Source organism: Rhinatrema bivittatum, chromosome 4, assembly GCF_901001135.1.
Source record: "Rhinatrema bivittatum chromosome 4, aRhiBiv1.1, whole genome shotgun sequence".
In the NCBI taxonomy this organism is placed as follows: Eukaryota; Metazoa; Chordata; class Amphibia; order Gymnophiona; family Rhinatrematidae; genus Rhinatrema; species Rhinatrema bivittatum.
The window spans coordinates 453,555,529-453,572,291 of record NC_042618.1 but is presented as its reverse complement, the minus strand read 5'-3'; the positions used below and the strand labels follow the sequence as shown (position 1 = coordinate 453,572,291).

The following is a 16,763-nucleotide window of genomic DNA, read 5'->3' as shown; positions in this document are numbered from 1 at the left end:
CATACAGCTACTGGAGTATCTTCATACACTTTACCAAGCAGGTTTGGCTACCACATCAGTTAGAGTGCATATCAGCGCTATTGATATTTTCATAACCCTCATAATGGCCTTTCGATCTCGAACCATCCTTTAATCTCCATGTTCATGAAGGGCTTGCTCCATCTCCAGCCACCTGTGACAAAGCCTCCTGTTCCATGGGACCTGAACATTGTATTGGAGCAGCTGATGCTAACCCCCTTCGAACCATTAGACACCAGTCACATAAAATACCTAACATGGAAAACAGTATTCCTGGTGGCCATCACATCAGCCAGATGAGTCAGTGAGTTAAAGGCCTTAGTTCACTACTCTCCTTTTTTGGAATTCTACCATGACAGAGTTACCCTTCGTCCTCACCCCACCTTCCTTCCTAAGGTGGTCTCCCCTTTCCACATCAATCAAACCATCACTCTACCAATTTTCATGCCAAAGCCACACTCCAAAGTTCATGAGAATCTTCCACACTCACTGGACTATAAATGGGCTCTGGCTTACTATAAACAAAGGACTCAATCTGCTATGAGATCTTCTCAGCTCTTCATTTCCTTTAATCCAAATGATCCGGGACAACCAGTCTCTAAGAGAATCATCGCCAGCTGGTTATCAAGGTGCATTCTCTTTTGTTACAACAAACGATTAATCAAACTTCCCAAGAAGCCTCAGGCGCACCAAATACGTGCCACCGCAGCATCAGTTGCCTGCTTGAACAAGGTTCCATTACTGGATATCTGCAACATGGTAACTTGGTCATCCATCCATACCTTCATGTCCCACTACTGTCTACAATAGCAAGTGACCTCTGACACAGCGCTGGGCACAGCAGTCTTGTCGACTCTTCAAAACAGATGAGACTGTCTACTACTCTATGGGTTGCTGTCCTAGCCTTCAAAAACATACAAAAGTGACACAACCCGGGAGCTTGGGACTCCCAGACAGCATGGCTAATTCAGCCCTGCTATCGACGGGAAAAAGCAAGTTTGCTTACCGTAAACGGTGTTTCCGTAGATAGCAGGATGAATTAGCTATGCGATCCCTCCCTCCTCCCTAGACAGTCCCACAAAGGACACATTGTTTTTTATATTACCTCTCGCTTGGCTACAAAGAAACTGAGGAGAAGAGGGAATCGTGCGGGAAGATCACCGCGCAGATGCACAGAGTCAAAGCTCTGTGACTCACTGAGGAAACTCCACCTACTCCGGGGTTGCGACGCTTCTTAGACAGCATGGCTAATTTATCCTGCTATCTACGGAAACACTGTTTACGGTAAGCAAACTTGCTTATTTATGCATATAAGGAATGTTTTCAGCACAAAAGGTATTTTTTGTGCGCAAAAATATTTTATGTGAGGAAAACATGCTTTGAGTACACAAAGCATGTTTTTTGTGCATAATATCCTGACTATAGGTCCTGGACCCAGAATTCCAGTTACCGCTCATAGATATAACATTAGCCTTGGAAACTATATTCCACATCTGACTAGGGGTAGAGACGGTAATTTTAAAGCAGTTGTACAAGCATATATGAACGCGTGTATACTGGCTTACGCTCATGGACACGGCCATTTTATAACATGCGCATCTTATAAAATTGGCTGTATGCGTGTAAATGTGTACGCCATTTTATATTTATTTATTTATTTTAATTTTTTCTATACCGGCAATCGTGATAACATCACATCAAGCCGGTTTACAATAAACAATGGGGTAATAACCGGAACCAAGAACAAATATGTAATATACATATTATAAATGCAGTTACAATAAACAAGGAAACATGCAACTGGGAGTAAGAAGAAGAAAAGATAGTAACTTTAACATGGTGTATAAACCTGTAGAAGGTAAAGTATATGGATGCGCACATGTGCCGCTAGTACTGCGGAAGTGGGTGATTTTAATATACATGCGTACTGACGCAATTACCAATTAAACCAATTTTTTCCCACTTTGCCCAGTTACAGGATAGGACCTCCTAACCCCTTAGCTACCTAATCTCTATTTTACCCTTCCTGTCCCTAGCTTTAAAATCTCACTGACTAGCCTAGTTTTTTTTGTTTTATAACTTACACGCCATCTAAAGCAGAAGTAAAGTTATGCAGTAGGGGACACCGGCACGCTGTTTTCCATTTAAACTCCTGGAACACCCATGCCCTGCCCAGACCACACCCATGCTCCGCCCCTTTTTTGGACTTTTCCTTTTGTGCGCATACCGGGAGATATGTGTATCCATGAACGGTTCTTAAATAAGTGTGCCACATGCTGGCCCGAGAGACACATGTATCTCCCTGATTTGGCTCACTAAGGGCTTTTAAAATCTACCCCTAAGTTTCCAGCATTAATAAAACATTCGGTAAGCTAGCACCCCTTTCTGCTTTGGAGGGTAATAGCAAATGCCAATCCCATCTGTATGGGATTTGCATGAGAGGACTTTAACCTGTACGTACTAAAGGTAATTTTCAAAAGGTTTTATGCAGGTACATGGGCTTTAGGAAATCATTAAGCTTTTGAAAATTGCTAAAATACCTACTATTTTTACGCACACAACTCCTTTCAAAATTTATTCCACATTGCTGTGCATACATTTTTTGTGCACAAAACTCTTTGTTGCATTGGCAATAAAATCTGCACATAAAAAATGTGCACACAACTGCAAGTTAAACTGTGCAATCTGCCAAGTGTACCTTATTATATTGGCCTATCAATTAGTCAGATATCCTAGAAGTTGAAACTGTTAAAAAAATATAACTAATGAAACAGAAAAACATCAGAAGCTCATAAAAGTTCTCTGTGATCTGTTCCAGTATACAGGAGACTTCTTTTATCTTTCCCTTATATGAGTTTGAAATACAATCCATTTAAATTTCAAATAAGTTCCAAATTGTGCTTGTAATTGAAATGGAAAGCATTTCAAATTCACTTAAGAGAAAGAGAAAAAAAGCCTACAGTGCAAGGTCATTCTCTTTTTAGTGGTTTGCCGTAAAAATCAGGCAGAGGAAATCCTTAATTGAATTCATCATAAATCTAACTTCTAAAATGTTCAGTTCCGCTATCAAAATGACTACAACAAACAATATATCCGACTACATATTTTAACTAGATAAATGCAAATATCTCACTGAAGTATTGCTTGAAATATATGTTGCATTATTGAGATCTGCTGTAAACATCTGAAAATAAATCATCTATAACAACTGCTACTGTAATCTAAAAGACATATGTATTATTTAAAAACTTTAAATATACTGATGCATGCCTCTTTAAAAGGAATGAATATGTGAGAACTGTTCTGTTGTTCAATCAGAATATTCAGTTCATCTAGAGTTAACATGCTACATTTCAAACATATACTGCCACCTACTGAATATATTATATATTTATAAATAAAATTACAGGCAATCACAATACTAAATCAAATGTTCTAAAATGATACACAATATGATTAAAGATAAAGAACACTAATGCAAATTCATTGCATAGCAAAAGAATAAAAATTAATTTATTAGGATCAATTTCATACATATACAGTACATCTAATAAATTTTAACTTCCAAAAATGTGCAACAATTTGTAGACCTCTTCATAACATAGAAATAAATCAAACCGGTACTGAATACCTAAAGTCCATATGTTGAATCATCAAGTTTTAAGCCATCATGTTGTCTATTGCTAATAGACCAACACCTTTAAAATCATTGTTTATAACTAGTCCATAAGCAAATGCAGCATGAAAAAGGTGATCAAAACCATGCTGACCTGGATAACATTTCTTGCTAGCAGACAGCCTCATTCCCCTCAAAAAAGGCCCTTCATTTCGCCAATAATGTCTTTCTCAGGGGGAGATCGTACATTAATCGAGGATTTAGAGAATAAGCATTCCCATATGTCTTTATACATCTGACGGTACCATGATAAAAGAATCTGTCCTTAGAAGTTATTAAATACAGTTATCACAATGAACTTGTACTTCTTCAGCCTTCCTTCTTGTGACTTTATATTTCAATATTTTAACTGCATTTCAAGAACTGCACCTGGGTTTCTCATCAGTTAAAAGTCAAGAGAAGGAAGGCTGAGAAAGTACAAGTTCATTATGATAACTGCATTTAATAATTTCTAAGGACAGATTAATTCATCATGGCATCGCTGCATGCATGAAGACATATGTGAATGTTTATTCTCTGAGTCCTCAATTAATGTAAGATCTTCCCCCCTGAGGAAGCCATAATTGGCGAAACGAAGGGCCTTTTGTCCAGGAACAAGGCTCTCTACTAGCAAGAAATGTTATCCAAGTCAGCATTTTTCAAGCTGCAGTTGCATATGGACTATTTATAAACATCAATTTCAAAGGGGTTGGTCTATTTGAAATAGACAATATTGTGAATTAAAGCTTGATGGTTCAACATACGGACTTTAGGTATTCAGTACCAGTTGGATTTATTTTGTGTCACAAAGGTGTCTACAAATTGTTGGTAGTTAAAATTTGTTAAATGTATATGTATGAAATTAATCCTAATAAATTATTTTTTATTCTTTTGCTATATAATGAATTTGCATTAGTGCTCTTTATCTTTAATCATATTGTATATATTTATAAATGTTTTGTATCATGTCTGTTTTTTTCAAATCTTTCATATTTAAGAAACAGAGGTGCTCACCTAAAACAGTCAAAAAACTGTTCTGGTCAAATAAAATCCATATGCCGTATCCCATCTGAATAAGACCTAAAATCTGAAAGTGAAAGATTGATATATAAAACTAAAAAAGTACTGGATATTACAAAGCTCTATCAGGCCATAAAATCATGTGCAGGTTCTTACCAGGAACAGGTCATTGAAGATGCAAATAAAGTAGGTCAGTACATATATTTGATCCTTTATTAGCATTTTGTTTACCATTGTTTCCCAAATGTTATTCTTGATGATATCTGAAAATTTGATTAAGAAATGTTTTTGATTAGGTTATTCAGTAAAGCATTTCTTAAAAATCTCACAAGGCAGAGCTCTACTAAACAGATCAGTCCAGGAGAAAATCGGACTTCATGTAGACTGTAATGAATTTTATTGAACTTTCTGTAAAAGGACTTCTGGTGTAGAAAGCTCTTGTACTACATTGGTCCAATAAAAAGCATCATAAACTACAGGAACCCTGCATGACATTAGCAACTTTTTGTTTAAAGTTTTACAGACAGATTATCCACAAATTTCATTTTTAGCCAGTTTTCTAATTGAACAGGCAAAGTTGATTAGCACAATTCTGAGCCTGCAGCAGGTTGAAAATTGGTAACTAAGGGCCTCATTTTCTAAAGTATCACAGGCCTGCGATACTTTAGAAAATTGCGCTACTCTGGGGTGGGGGGGGGGGGGGGGGGCGGGCGGTCCTGCGATCACTGCCAGCATTGTGCCCTATAACTACACCATAGAAGGTGTAGTTATTGGGCGCGAAATAGCGAGCGAAAAGGGCCTTACCTTTCCGCTCTGCGCGCCATCCTCGCTGAGTTGGCCCCGGTGACGCCCCCGACTCCTCCTCTTCCGGGGCCAACTCCGCCCCGATTTCAGTAGCGCAGGCCTGTGATAGCTTTGGAAAATGAGGCCCTAAGTCGGAGAAATATTTATTTATTAAAATAACATCATGCAAAGCATATAAAGGCAAACGATGTGGCAAAGAGAGTGTGCACCTTAAACTGAGGATATTCGTGAAAACCCCCTCACAAGAGACAGAGGTTTGAGCATGCTACCATTTAAGTGAACTGCAGCAGAGATAAAAAAGAGAACAATGCAGCTTTGTAACTTGAGCTGCCAGCCCAGGAAATCCCAAATACTCTTTACTATAAAGGTACTTAACTGACCACTGAATAGATGTCACAGATTCAGGTAGGGGATTTGCATGTCACAGTCCCCTGTATTACTGTTGGTAATTTTGTAGGAAATATCACTAAAAAAGCAACAGATTCAAATTCCTAAATTACAGAACTATGTCTGGGAAAGGGATTTATGAGAGAAATATACTGGAGAACATTCCTAGGAAGCAAACAAATTCTCACACTAACCAACAAAGGGTATTCAGACACTTGGGTGCAGAGTTGCCAGACAGCAGAAGGTTGGCCAGGCAGGATAGGGGGATGTGCATATGATCCTTTGCTGTGGTCCTGGCCTTTTGGGTGAGAGGACCCATCCAGGGTCAGTCAACAGATAAAGACAAAGCCATGCTGAGAGAAGGTGACTTATCCAGGCTGGGTAACAGCACATGACTAGTCATGTGCTTAGGGGAGCTAAAATCACTGAAAGCTGAGACTACAGAAGGCCAGAACCCCTGAATGCTGAAATAGCCATGAGCCTAGTAGAGCTGTAAAACCCATGCCAGGGAAAACCGCTGGTCCTATCGTGGCCATCTCGCAAACCTCCTGAACCTCCTCCGCTGTCCTCGGACCCAGACCCTTTCTACCAGGATCAAGAGGTCCTTGACGTCCAGAAGAGAGGGCGAAGGTGGGTGTATCTTCTCTCCTGGAAGGGATACGGCCAAAAGAAAATTTGTGGGAGCCAGCTTCTAACATTCTCTCCTCGGCCACACCTGGTGGCCACCGCCACCTCCTGGCTCGGCCCAGGACTGCTCTTTGCTCTTCCCTCCGTTGTGGAGGGGTGCCGCCACTTCAACCTCCGCATGGACCGCCTCCCAAAGGTGGCAAGGGAATAATGCCATGCCACTCACGCTGTTGCAGCTGCCGTACTTGGCCCTGCTCCTAGGCACACCGCCATCTGGGATTTAAAGGGGCCATGGCGGGAAAAGCTCACGTGACCCCTAGTGATGACGTATCCAGCCTTGAGTATATAATGCAAGCTCTGACAGTCAGAGCTTGCCTTGGCAACAGGTCTCCTCACTCTTGTTTGCTCGAGTTCCAGAGTTTCTGTTCCAGTTCCTGCGTTCCTGTCGCTGCACCTGTCTCCAGCTCCTGCTCCGGACCTCCTCGTTTCATTTCCCACTTGTTCCTTCCTTCCTCGGATGAATCTCCTCCTGCCTGACCTCTGGACCAGACCTGACCACGCATCATGCCACCTGCCTCTGACCTCTGGACAAGACCTGACCATGTATTCTGCCACCTTCCTTGCCCACTGGACCGGATCTGACTCCACCTCTGGCTTCGGCCTTGGGCCTCTCTCTCCTGGCTACTACCGTGCTCTTTTGCCAACTTCCTGGGATCATCCATGCAGAGGCCCATCTAAGACCAGCCGGCCCCGGTACCCAAGGGCTCTACCTGCAGGGAACGTGGGCTGGTAGTGGCGAAGCTCCCGGCTGGCTTCTGCTTCCCATCCGGCCTCGCCACCCTACGGTGGGGACCTGTTGGGGTTTCCCCCACCGGTGGCACCAACACCACCTCAGGCCAAGGGTCCATGATTGCAACATGATCTTTTCAAAATGACATTGAGATTGCTATAGAGATAAGGGCACATAGACATGCCTAGCTGGGAGTGAGATCTCTGAATGGAAGTGCAAAAAAGACTTGCTGATATGCCATGTACTACAGAGAATCTCTTTGGAGATAGAGTCTAGGACGTGGTCACACAAATCTGAGATCATCATGCTTTTCTCCAGATCCGAGATCATCCTGGGCTTAGGTGCCTCTGCTGGCACTCAAAATCTGACCTCCTCTTCAAGGAGGTATCCGAGGCCCAGGGCAGAGAAGGCACTTTTTTCACCTGAGGAGGTACTATTCTCTGCTCCTTTGGTCCTGTACACAACAGACCCCCTTGTGCCTGTTTGAGTCAGCAGAGGGCAGCTAAGCCCCAGATGGCAACCCAGTCAACACTTGGGATGGGGTTTTGACTGGATCACAGAGAACATAGCCCAGACCCTTGCACCTGTGCTAGAGGAATTTTGAGTCGGGAGAAGGCTACAATTTTACGTAAACCAGTGGTCCAGTGTAACCTCGGATGTGAGAATCCTCAGCATCATCAAGAGGAAACAAATTTAACTTACGGAGTTTCCTGCTAAATTGGCCTCTAGACCCAAACTGGGGTCAGTCACCACATCAAGAACTGCTTCTAAAGGAGCTCTCCTCCCTTTTAATGGCCAGAGTGGTCAAGCCTATTCCACCAAAGCAAAATGGGCAGGGATTCTACTCCCAGTATTTCCTAAATCCAAAGAAATCAGGGGGACTCCATCCAATCCTAGACCTAAGGACCTTGAACAAAATCAGCAAGAGAGAAAACTTCAAGATGGTTTTCCTGGGTACCTTTAATCCCCTTCCTTCAAAAAGAGGACTGGCTATGCTTTTTCAGTCTCAAGAGAGATTTTTCCCAGTCATAGGAAATATCTCAGATTTGTCATAGGAAAAGGCCACCTCCAGTATTGCATTCTACCTTTTGAGTTAGCATCTGCCCCATGTGGCTTCACAAATTGCTTGGCCCTGGTGGTGCTGCACTTATGCAAACCAGGGATGCACATGTTTCCTTATCTGGATGATTGACTGGTTAAGAGCCCATCACAGGCAGGAGCCAAGAAATCGATGCTGGTTTTGGCATTACTAGATTTTACTGTCAACTATCCCAAGTCTCACCTCAGCCCATCATCTCAGTTGGAGTTTAATGGAGTTCTGCTAGACACGATTCAAGTGAAAGCCTTCCTTTTGCAACAAAGAACCACCACTTTGATTTCTGCAGTGGAAGAGATCCAAATGAATTAGCAGATATTAGCATGGCACATGTTGGGCCTAATGGCATCAATAGTACATGTTCCTCTCATGGAATGTCTTTACATGAGAAAGATTCAATGGATCTTGAGGTCTCAGTGGCTGCAGGACACTCAAGACCTTCAGGACAGCATGTAGATCACTCAACTGCTCAGGGAATCTCTGTTCTGGTGGCAGGACAATTCCAATCTGGTCAGAGGAAACCCCTTCAAAATACGGACAAGGTTATAGGCCCCTCGGAGGTCGAGCTTGGTGGAGATGCGTGCTCCCTGAAGGCAATCCAAAAGCTCAGGAATCAGGGGAAGCGGATAGCAGTCTCGCTTCGTGATTGCATTCAAGCCACGATAGTCTATACATGGACGGAGGGAGCCATCCTTCTTGGCCACAAAGAAGAAGCCGGCTCCGGCAGGCGAACGAGAGGGACGGATGAAACCCTTGGCAAGGTTCTCAGTCACATACTGGGACATGGCGGCAGTCTCTGGCAAGGACAAAGGATACACCCGGCCACGGGGAGGCGTGGTGCCCGGCAGCAGGTCAATCGGGCAATCAAAAGGCCGGTGTTGAGGTACTATTTCAGCCATTTCTTTGGAGAAGACGTCGGTGAAGTCTCGATATGGCTCGGGCAGCAGGAGGGAGGAGCAGAGGCGCAAGATCTTCAGTGGACGTGGAAGGCGTAAACAATGTTCAAAGCAAAAGGAACTCCATTGGGTTAGCTGAAAGTTATCCCATTGAATAATGGGTGAATGCTGTTGCAGCCACGGTAGTCCAAGAACCAGGGGGTGCACAGCTCGCTCCAAGACAAGCAGGTAGATCTCTTCCGAATGGAGCAGTCCTGTCTGGAACGTCAAAGGGGCTGTGGAGCAGGTGATGGTACCAGGGAGCAGCGTGCCCCGGATAGAGGAGATCCGTAGCGGAGGAACCATCCGTTGCGTGGGGAGAGACAGCTGATTTACCAGATCGGCCACAATGAAATTCCCCTCAGCACCAGAGTCGACGAAAGCCCGGATCTGGAGTTCCCCACCCGGGTATTTAAGAGTCACTGGCAAGGTACATAGAGGAGCTGATCCTGTAGAGCCTAGGTGTAGCTCCTCGGTATAACCTAGGCACGGTCATTTCCCGGACGTTCCGGGCAATTGGCGAGGAAGTGCCCCTTGCCTTCGCAGTAGAGACAGAGGCCCTGAGAGCGGCGCCTCCTCCTTTCTTCGGGCGTTAGTGGAGATCTACCCAATTGCATGGGTTCTCCACTGTTGGTAGAGGCTGGAAGGGCCTTAGGGGCCGGGGTTCTGGTGGCAGTGGACAACTGCGATGAGGTCTTACGATATGAGCGGGTCTCCTTATCCCGCTGCTGAAGACGGCGATCCACCCTGCCAGCGATGTCAATTAAGTCATTTAAGTCCTCCGGGAGATCCCGGCCTGCTAACTCATCTTTGATGCGGCTGGCAAGCCCCTCCAGGAAGATTCCCCTAAGGCAATCATCCCACCAGCCAACTTCCATGGCCAGCTTGCGAAAGTCTATAGTGTAATCGGCCACCGAGCGTGTCCCTTGCCTGAGGTGCAAGAGCTCAGAGGCCGCGGTGGTCTGGCAAGCAGGATCATTGAAAGCAAGGCGAAAGTTGAGAACAAATTCCTGCAGATTCTGTAACAAGGGGTCCTGACGCTCCCACATAGGCGAAGCCCAGTCAAGAGCCTTATCATCCAGTAGCGAGAATATATAGGCTACTTTGACTGCGTCTGAGGGAAACTGCGCAGGCAGAAGGGCGAAACGCACGTAGCACTGATTCACGAAGCCACGGCATGTCTTGATATCCCCAGCATACCGGGTCGGCGTGGGTAGCTGAGTCACTGAAACTGAACTGGGTGCTGGAGCCGGAGGAGGGGCTGGAGGCGGTTCCGGAGGAGAAGCCTCCAGGCTGGAGACCAGCTGTTCCACGGTAGCAGCAATCGTGTCGATACAGTGTTGTTGCTGCTGGAGGCGTTGTGCCATCCCCGGGATGGCCTGCAGGCCTGGGGCCTCCGCAGAGTCCATGGCCTTGCAAACTATTGCAGTTGGACACTGCTGGAGAGATAGTGGACCCTTGGGCCGACCTACCTAGGGAGACAGGGTAGGCCGGGAGGCGGAGCCACAGGCCAGAGGAGTTCACCCAGGAACCAAGGACCCCCTAGGAGGAGCCCGTAGGGTCTCGGGTCCTCGGGACTTGCAAGTGAGACAGAAAGTCCAGAGGCTGAGATGGGCGTAACCGGGACCAGAGTGAAGAGATAGGGAAGGAAGTCCAAGGTACCCGGAAGGCAGGGGACCGGCTGCACAGGGCCGAGGGCCGGCTGAAGGCAGGGCAGCGGGCGGCAGCGGAATCTGTAGCAAACCGGAGTCTGAAGCAGGCTGTAGGCTGAAGCGGAGTCTGTAGCAAACCGGAGTCTGAAGCAGGCTGTTAGGCTGAAGCGGAGTCGGAAGCAGGCCGGAGTCAGGGGCTGGCTGCAGGCTGAAGCGGAAGTCAGAAGCAAACCGGAGTCGGAGGCAGGCAGCAGGCTGAAGCGAGGTCGGAGGCGAAGCGGGGTCAGAGGCAGGCAGCAGGCAGAAGCGGAGTCAGAAGCAAGCCGGGGTCGGAAGCAGACAACGTGAAGATCACCAGGAACGCAACTAAGAACAACTATGGAGTTGTGAACCTCGTTGCAAGGCAATGAGAGAGTTTGAGCGCCGGTTATATCGGGACTTGGGCGTGACATCAGCAGCGCGGGCGGGGCGGGGCCAGGCTTCCGGGAGCTGAGCGCTCAAGAGGGACGTCCTCGCGCGCGCGAGGCTGACGAGAAGCAGGCACGTAATGGCGGCCGCCATGTGGAGTGAGAGAAGCCCCCGGGACCTGGAGCGGGCAGAACGCGGTGACCCCGGAAGCGGAGGTAGGCGGGCCTGGGCCCTAACAGAAGGGAAGCGGTGGGGACCGCAACAGTTGGCCTGCTCTGCCTCGCCCGGAGGCAACTCCTGAGTAGTCAGCAATTGCTGAATCCAGCAAAGAGTGGCTTGTTGTACCATGCTGCTACAGGCCGCAGCTTGGACTCCCAACGCCGCAACCTCAAAGATGCGCTTCAACACGATCTCCAACTTACGATCCTGAAGATCTTTTAGTGCTATACCTCCTATCACAGGTATTGTGGTATGTTTAATCACGGCCGTAACAGCCGAATCCACCGTGGGAGACTTGAGAAGGTCCAAGGACTCCGCGGGCAGGGGATACAACTTATCCATAGCCCTGCTTACCCGCAAGGAAGCCTCCGGGGAATCCCACTCCTTAGAGACAATCTGGAGTAGCTTGGGATGGAAGGGGAAAGTAGGCGGGGGGTCTCGGAGTCCCGCCAGAGCTACATCCCCCGTAGACGTATTCCCTTCCTGGTGTGGGATCACGAGATCCAGCTCCTTTAACACCTGCGGGATCAAGAAGCGTAGCTCATCTTTACCAAATAACCGGAGAATCTGGGGATCGTCCCCCTCCAAGGTCTCCTGACGCTCCAAATTGCCCCCTTCATCAAGATCCGGAACCTCCGGATCGGCCTCCTGGGAATCTGGGTCTCCTGCGCCTCCCAGGGGCCCTGGGCCGTGCGTTCCCCCCGAACCGCGATCCGGTGTCCTGGGTATCTGAGGCGGTGGGGGGCTCTCCACCTCACAGCCAGCCTCCGCTTCTAGAAAAGCCTTGTGCATTAGGAGCACAAATTGGGAGGAGAATGGGGCTGGCCTCTTCACGGCAGCCCCCCGCGGGTCTGGAGGGAGGGGGGGTGAGGGACACCCAAATCCCCCGAACTGCGTGTGCTCAAAGCCCCCGGGGAGGAAGGAGGAGACTCGTCCTGCTCCGACGCTGCGCCTGCTGCCGGCAGCGCTGCCAAGATGGCCGCCGCCTCCTTCTGCAAGGGAGGCGGAGCTATGGCCCGAACTCCGAGCACTCCCCGACACCGCGACGAAGCCACACTGCGGGCAGCGCTCGACCCCCGGGAGGGTCCCTCGCCCCCGGGAAGGCATCGGGAGCAGAGACCCTCCCGGGATAGTTGCGCCCCCGCAGGCCATACAGGCCGAAGATCGAGACAAGGCTGAGCCGGGAACCACGCGGTCAGAGACAAAAAGCGCGCGAAGACTAAGCACACGGCTTCCCTCAGGCACAGCGGGCCGAGTGACAAGGCCACCCCCTCCGGACACCCTGGGCTCAAATGCGGCAGGCTGGGGCTGCGATGGATAACACCTTGCCTGTCACCAACAGGTCTTACGTGGTCCTGTTCCTTTTCTTTCTTTCTTTTTTTTTTTTTTTACACGCTGCGCTTATAGCCCCCTTCAGAGACAACTCTGGTAACTTTCTGTTGCGTGGGGAGGGTGACCGGCCCACCGGTAAACTCTCCCCAATGCCAAGGGTAACCACAAATCCGGGAAAATCTGGTTGTGAGGGCAATGCCCTTCTAAACCTGCCGCCCCTGTTTCTCGCTGCGCTGGGTACAAAAAATCTATATCAACAGCAAACCACCAAAAACAAACCACACACATGTAACTTCACTAATTGATCTAGTCAGATAGGGTATCACCAAGGAAAAAGAAACCTGGATAACCAATTTAGGAGAAGTAGATCAGGACCACAGGTTATGCCTCTCAATCTGCTGGAGTCAGAGAAAATACTGAGAGTTCGCAGGTGGCACACCGGTATATCTAGGGGGTGCCTTTCAGCTTTTCTCTGACTCCATCTGCTGGAGGGGAGGCACAACCTAGCAGTCTGGACTGATCCTGGTACCTACAGGGAACACATGAATAGAAATAATTTAATGGCACACAGCCAACATAGATTTACCCAAGGGAAGCCTTACCTTACCAATTAGCCTCGTTTTTGAAGATGTTAATAAATATGTGGATAACGGTGAGCCAGTGGATGTAGTGAATCTGGATTTGACAAAGGCATTTGACAAAGTCCCTCATGAGAGAATCGTGAGCAAATTAAAAAGTCATGGGATAGGAGGCAATGTTCTATTATGGAGTGCAAACAGGATAAAAGACTGAAAACAGAGAGTAGTACTAACTGGTCAGCTTCTTAATGGAGGAAGGTAAATATTCAAGTCCCTGGGATCTGTACTGGGTCTGGTGCTTTTTTATATTTATAAATGATCTGTAACAGGAAACAAGTGAGGTGATTAAAATTACAGACAACATAAAATTATTCCAAGTTGTTAAATCATAAGCAGATTGCAAGAAATTGCAGGAGGACCTTATGTGACTGGGAAACTGGGCATCCAAATGGCAGATGAAATTTAATGTGGACAAATGCAAAGTGATGCACATAGGGAAACGTAATTCAAACTGTAGTTACAGGATGTTAGGTTCCATACTAGGAATCACCACCCAGGAAAAGGATCTAGGCATCATTGTGGACAATATGTTGAAAACCTCTGCTCAGTGTGTGGCAACGATCAAAAAAGCAAACAGAATTTTAGGAATTATAAAGAAAGGAATGGAGAATAAAATGAAGAATATTATCATAATACTTCTATATTGCTCCATGTCGCGTCTGTATCTAGAGTACTGTGTGCAATTCTGGTCGCCACATCTCAAAAAGATATAGTAGAACTGAAAAAGATTCAGAGAAGAGCAGCCAAAATTATAAGGGAATGGAACAGTTCCCCTATGAAAAAAAGGCTAAAGAGGTTAAGGCTCTTCAGCTTGGAGAAGAGACAGCTGAGGGGAGATATGAGAGACATCTATAAAATTCATAAGTAAAGTGGATTGGCCACTGTTGGAAACAGGATGCTGGGCTTGATGGACCCTTGGTCTGACCCAGTATGGCATGTTCTTATGTTATAGATATATACCAATTAGTTGTTTACTCTTTCAAAACATAAAAAAAAGACTAGGGGACACTCTATGAAGTTGATACATAGCACATTTAAAACAAATCTGGGGAAACTACTTTATCACTAAATTCATAGATTTAAAAAAGGTTTGGGCAAGTTCCTGGAGGAAAAGTTCATAAACTTTTATTAACCAGGTAAACTTGAAGAAAGAAACTTGTTCTCCCTGGGCATAAGCAACATGGAACCTAATTAAAAATGTCATATTTCTTATAGGAAAAAATATCACATGTATTGTATTATTTGCAGCCTTTTGTACTTCTATGTGTTTTATTATACATCTCTTTGCTGTGATTTATAGTCAGAAAATGCTGGTTATCTTATGGCAAGTAGTATCATTAGATTATTCTTCCTGCATCTGCCATTTGTTTTGTCCTTATTACCTCTCTCCTTGCCTCTGCTCTTGAGGGAGTGAAGAATGGGTTGTTTGCAATACTGCAACCTCCCAACGCTGCTCCTATTAGCTTCATAGAAAAAGACACCAGTTAAGGATCATTAAACCTATCTAATCTGCCCAATTTCATTCCTCGGATAATGCCATAGACCCCAGTTGATCTCTGGCTTTCCCCATCACTTCTTTGTTACTAGGGATCCTCTGCATTTATCCCATGCTTCCTTGAACTCCGTTACTGTTTTTGTCTCCACCACCTCCACTGAGAGTCTATTCCGTGCATTCGCCATCCTTTGTATGATATTTTCTGATGATGCTCTTGAGTTTACCCCTATTGAGCATTATGCCACAATCTCTTGTTCTAGAGCAATTTTTCCTTTGAAAAAGGTTAGATTTATACCTTTGAGGTATATGAATCCTCTATCATATCCTACCTGTCTCTTTTCTCCTCTAGAATATGTGTGTATATATATGTATATATATATACTTCTGCTGTATATCAGCCACACAAAAAATGAAACAAGGAAAATTTTTAAAAAATATTTATAGTTTTCATTTTCATAAACAAAAATGGCTACCAAGAGTGAAAAAAGTCAATACATAACTCATCACATGAGCGATTGAGAAAATATCTTGCCTTATAGATGCCTTCTGGTTTTAGCAAGCAATTCTAATCATTACTGGCTAAAAAACACCCCAATAACATTTTGTAAATTTTTCCAATTCAAATCTTGTGAAAATCCAAAATGCTACTTGTACATTGCAGCAAAAAATTTCACATACAGGATCCCAAAAACAAGTGTTGCTCTAAACAGTGTTTTAGGATGAATACTAGTGTTTTAGGATGTACATGCAGAGTTTATGCATTCATTTAGGTTAAGCCCTACAAGAGGCCTCTGTTTTGCTACAAAGAGTAGCTTCAACAGGGGGTATTATTCTTTAACTAAGAATCTTAGATTACTGAATAGTATAACCTATGCTTGTAAAGGAATACAGAAAACATATTTTATTTGTAGTCCACAGTGTGCTTGAACACCTAAAAGTGGCTTGAGATGAGTGCTTTAAATTCAATTAGTGCTTCAATCCCCAACCATTTACAAGCTGGCTATTTTTTGACTTTTCATTTGTGCCACTTATCTATAGGCGTTATCAAATGTCTATATATACACTTAAGTATATGTGTGTATACCTAAGTATCATCTCATATGGCTTTTGGTGCAGAATCTGCACTACTTTGGTAGCCTTTTGCTGGATGACCTCTATCCTTTCTATATTCTTTCAGAAGCAATACCTTCAGAATAAGACACGATACTTGAGGTAAGGTCTCACCAACGAACCGTAAAGAGGCATTACTGCTTCTATTTTTCTGCTGCTTTGCCTTTCCCTGTACACTCCTCGCATATCTCTGGCTCTGGCCACTGCCACATCACATTTTTTTCATGACCTTGAGATCATCAGACTTAATCACCCTGTAGTCTTTCTCCTGGTTGGTACACATCCATTTCTTACCTAGCACTGTATATTGCTTCCTTGGATAAAATTATCCAGATAACTCAGTTTGGCCAAATAGCTGTCCCTAAGGTATAACCAAGCGAGGCCCTGATCCTCCCTTTCTCCTGCCCCCCCCCCCCCCCCCAAGATATTTAAAAAAATGTAGCATGGGTTGAGCACTCCCCCTTTGTGACTCTCAAGATATTTAAAAAATGTAGTACAGGTCTAGCAGCCTATATCCCATCCCCCATGAAAAGATATTTTTAAAAATATAGTGTGGCCTGAATGGCCTCAGTCTTAC

General features: G+C 45.5%; 1 protein-coding gene across 1 annotated transcript in view; it reads right to left on the bottom strand.

Moving 5' to 3' along the window:
- The window catches only part of TSPAN19 (tetraspanin 19), a 102,856-nt gene extending 97,315 nt beyond the window's left edge, over positions 1-5,541 (bottom strand). Inside the window, exons 1-3 of the mRNA XM_029597085.1 lie at positions 5,498-5,541; positions 4,850-4,956; positions 4,688-4,760 (exon numbers count right to left, since the gene is read on the bottom strand). Coding sequence (XP_029452945.1) covers positions 4,688-4,760; positions 4,850-4,927 — 151 coding nt within the window. The 5' untranslated portion in view covers positions 4,928-4,956; positions 5,498-5,541. The remainder of the gene's footprint in view (positions 1-4,687; positions 4,761-4,849; positions 4,957-5,497) is intronic.
- Between the last annotated feature and the right edge of the window lie 11,222 nt (positions 5,542-16,763).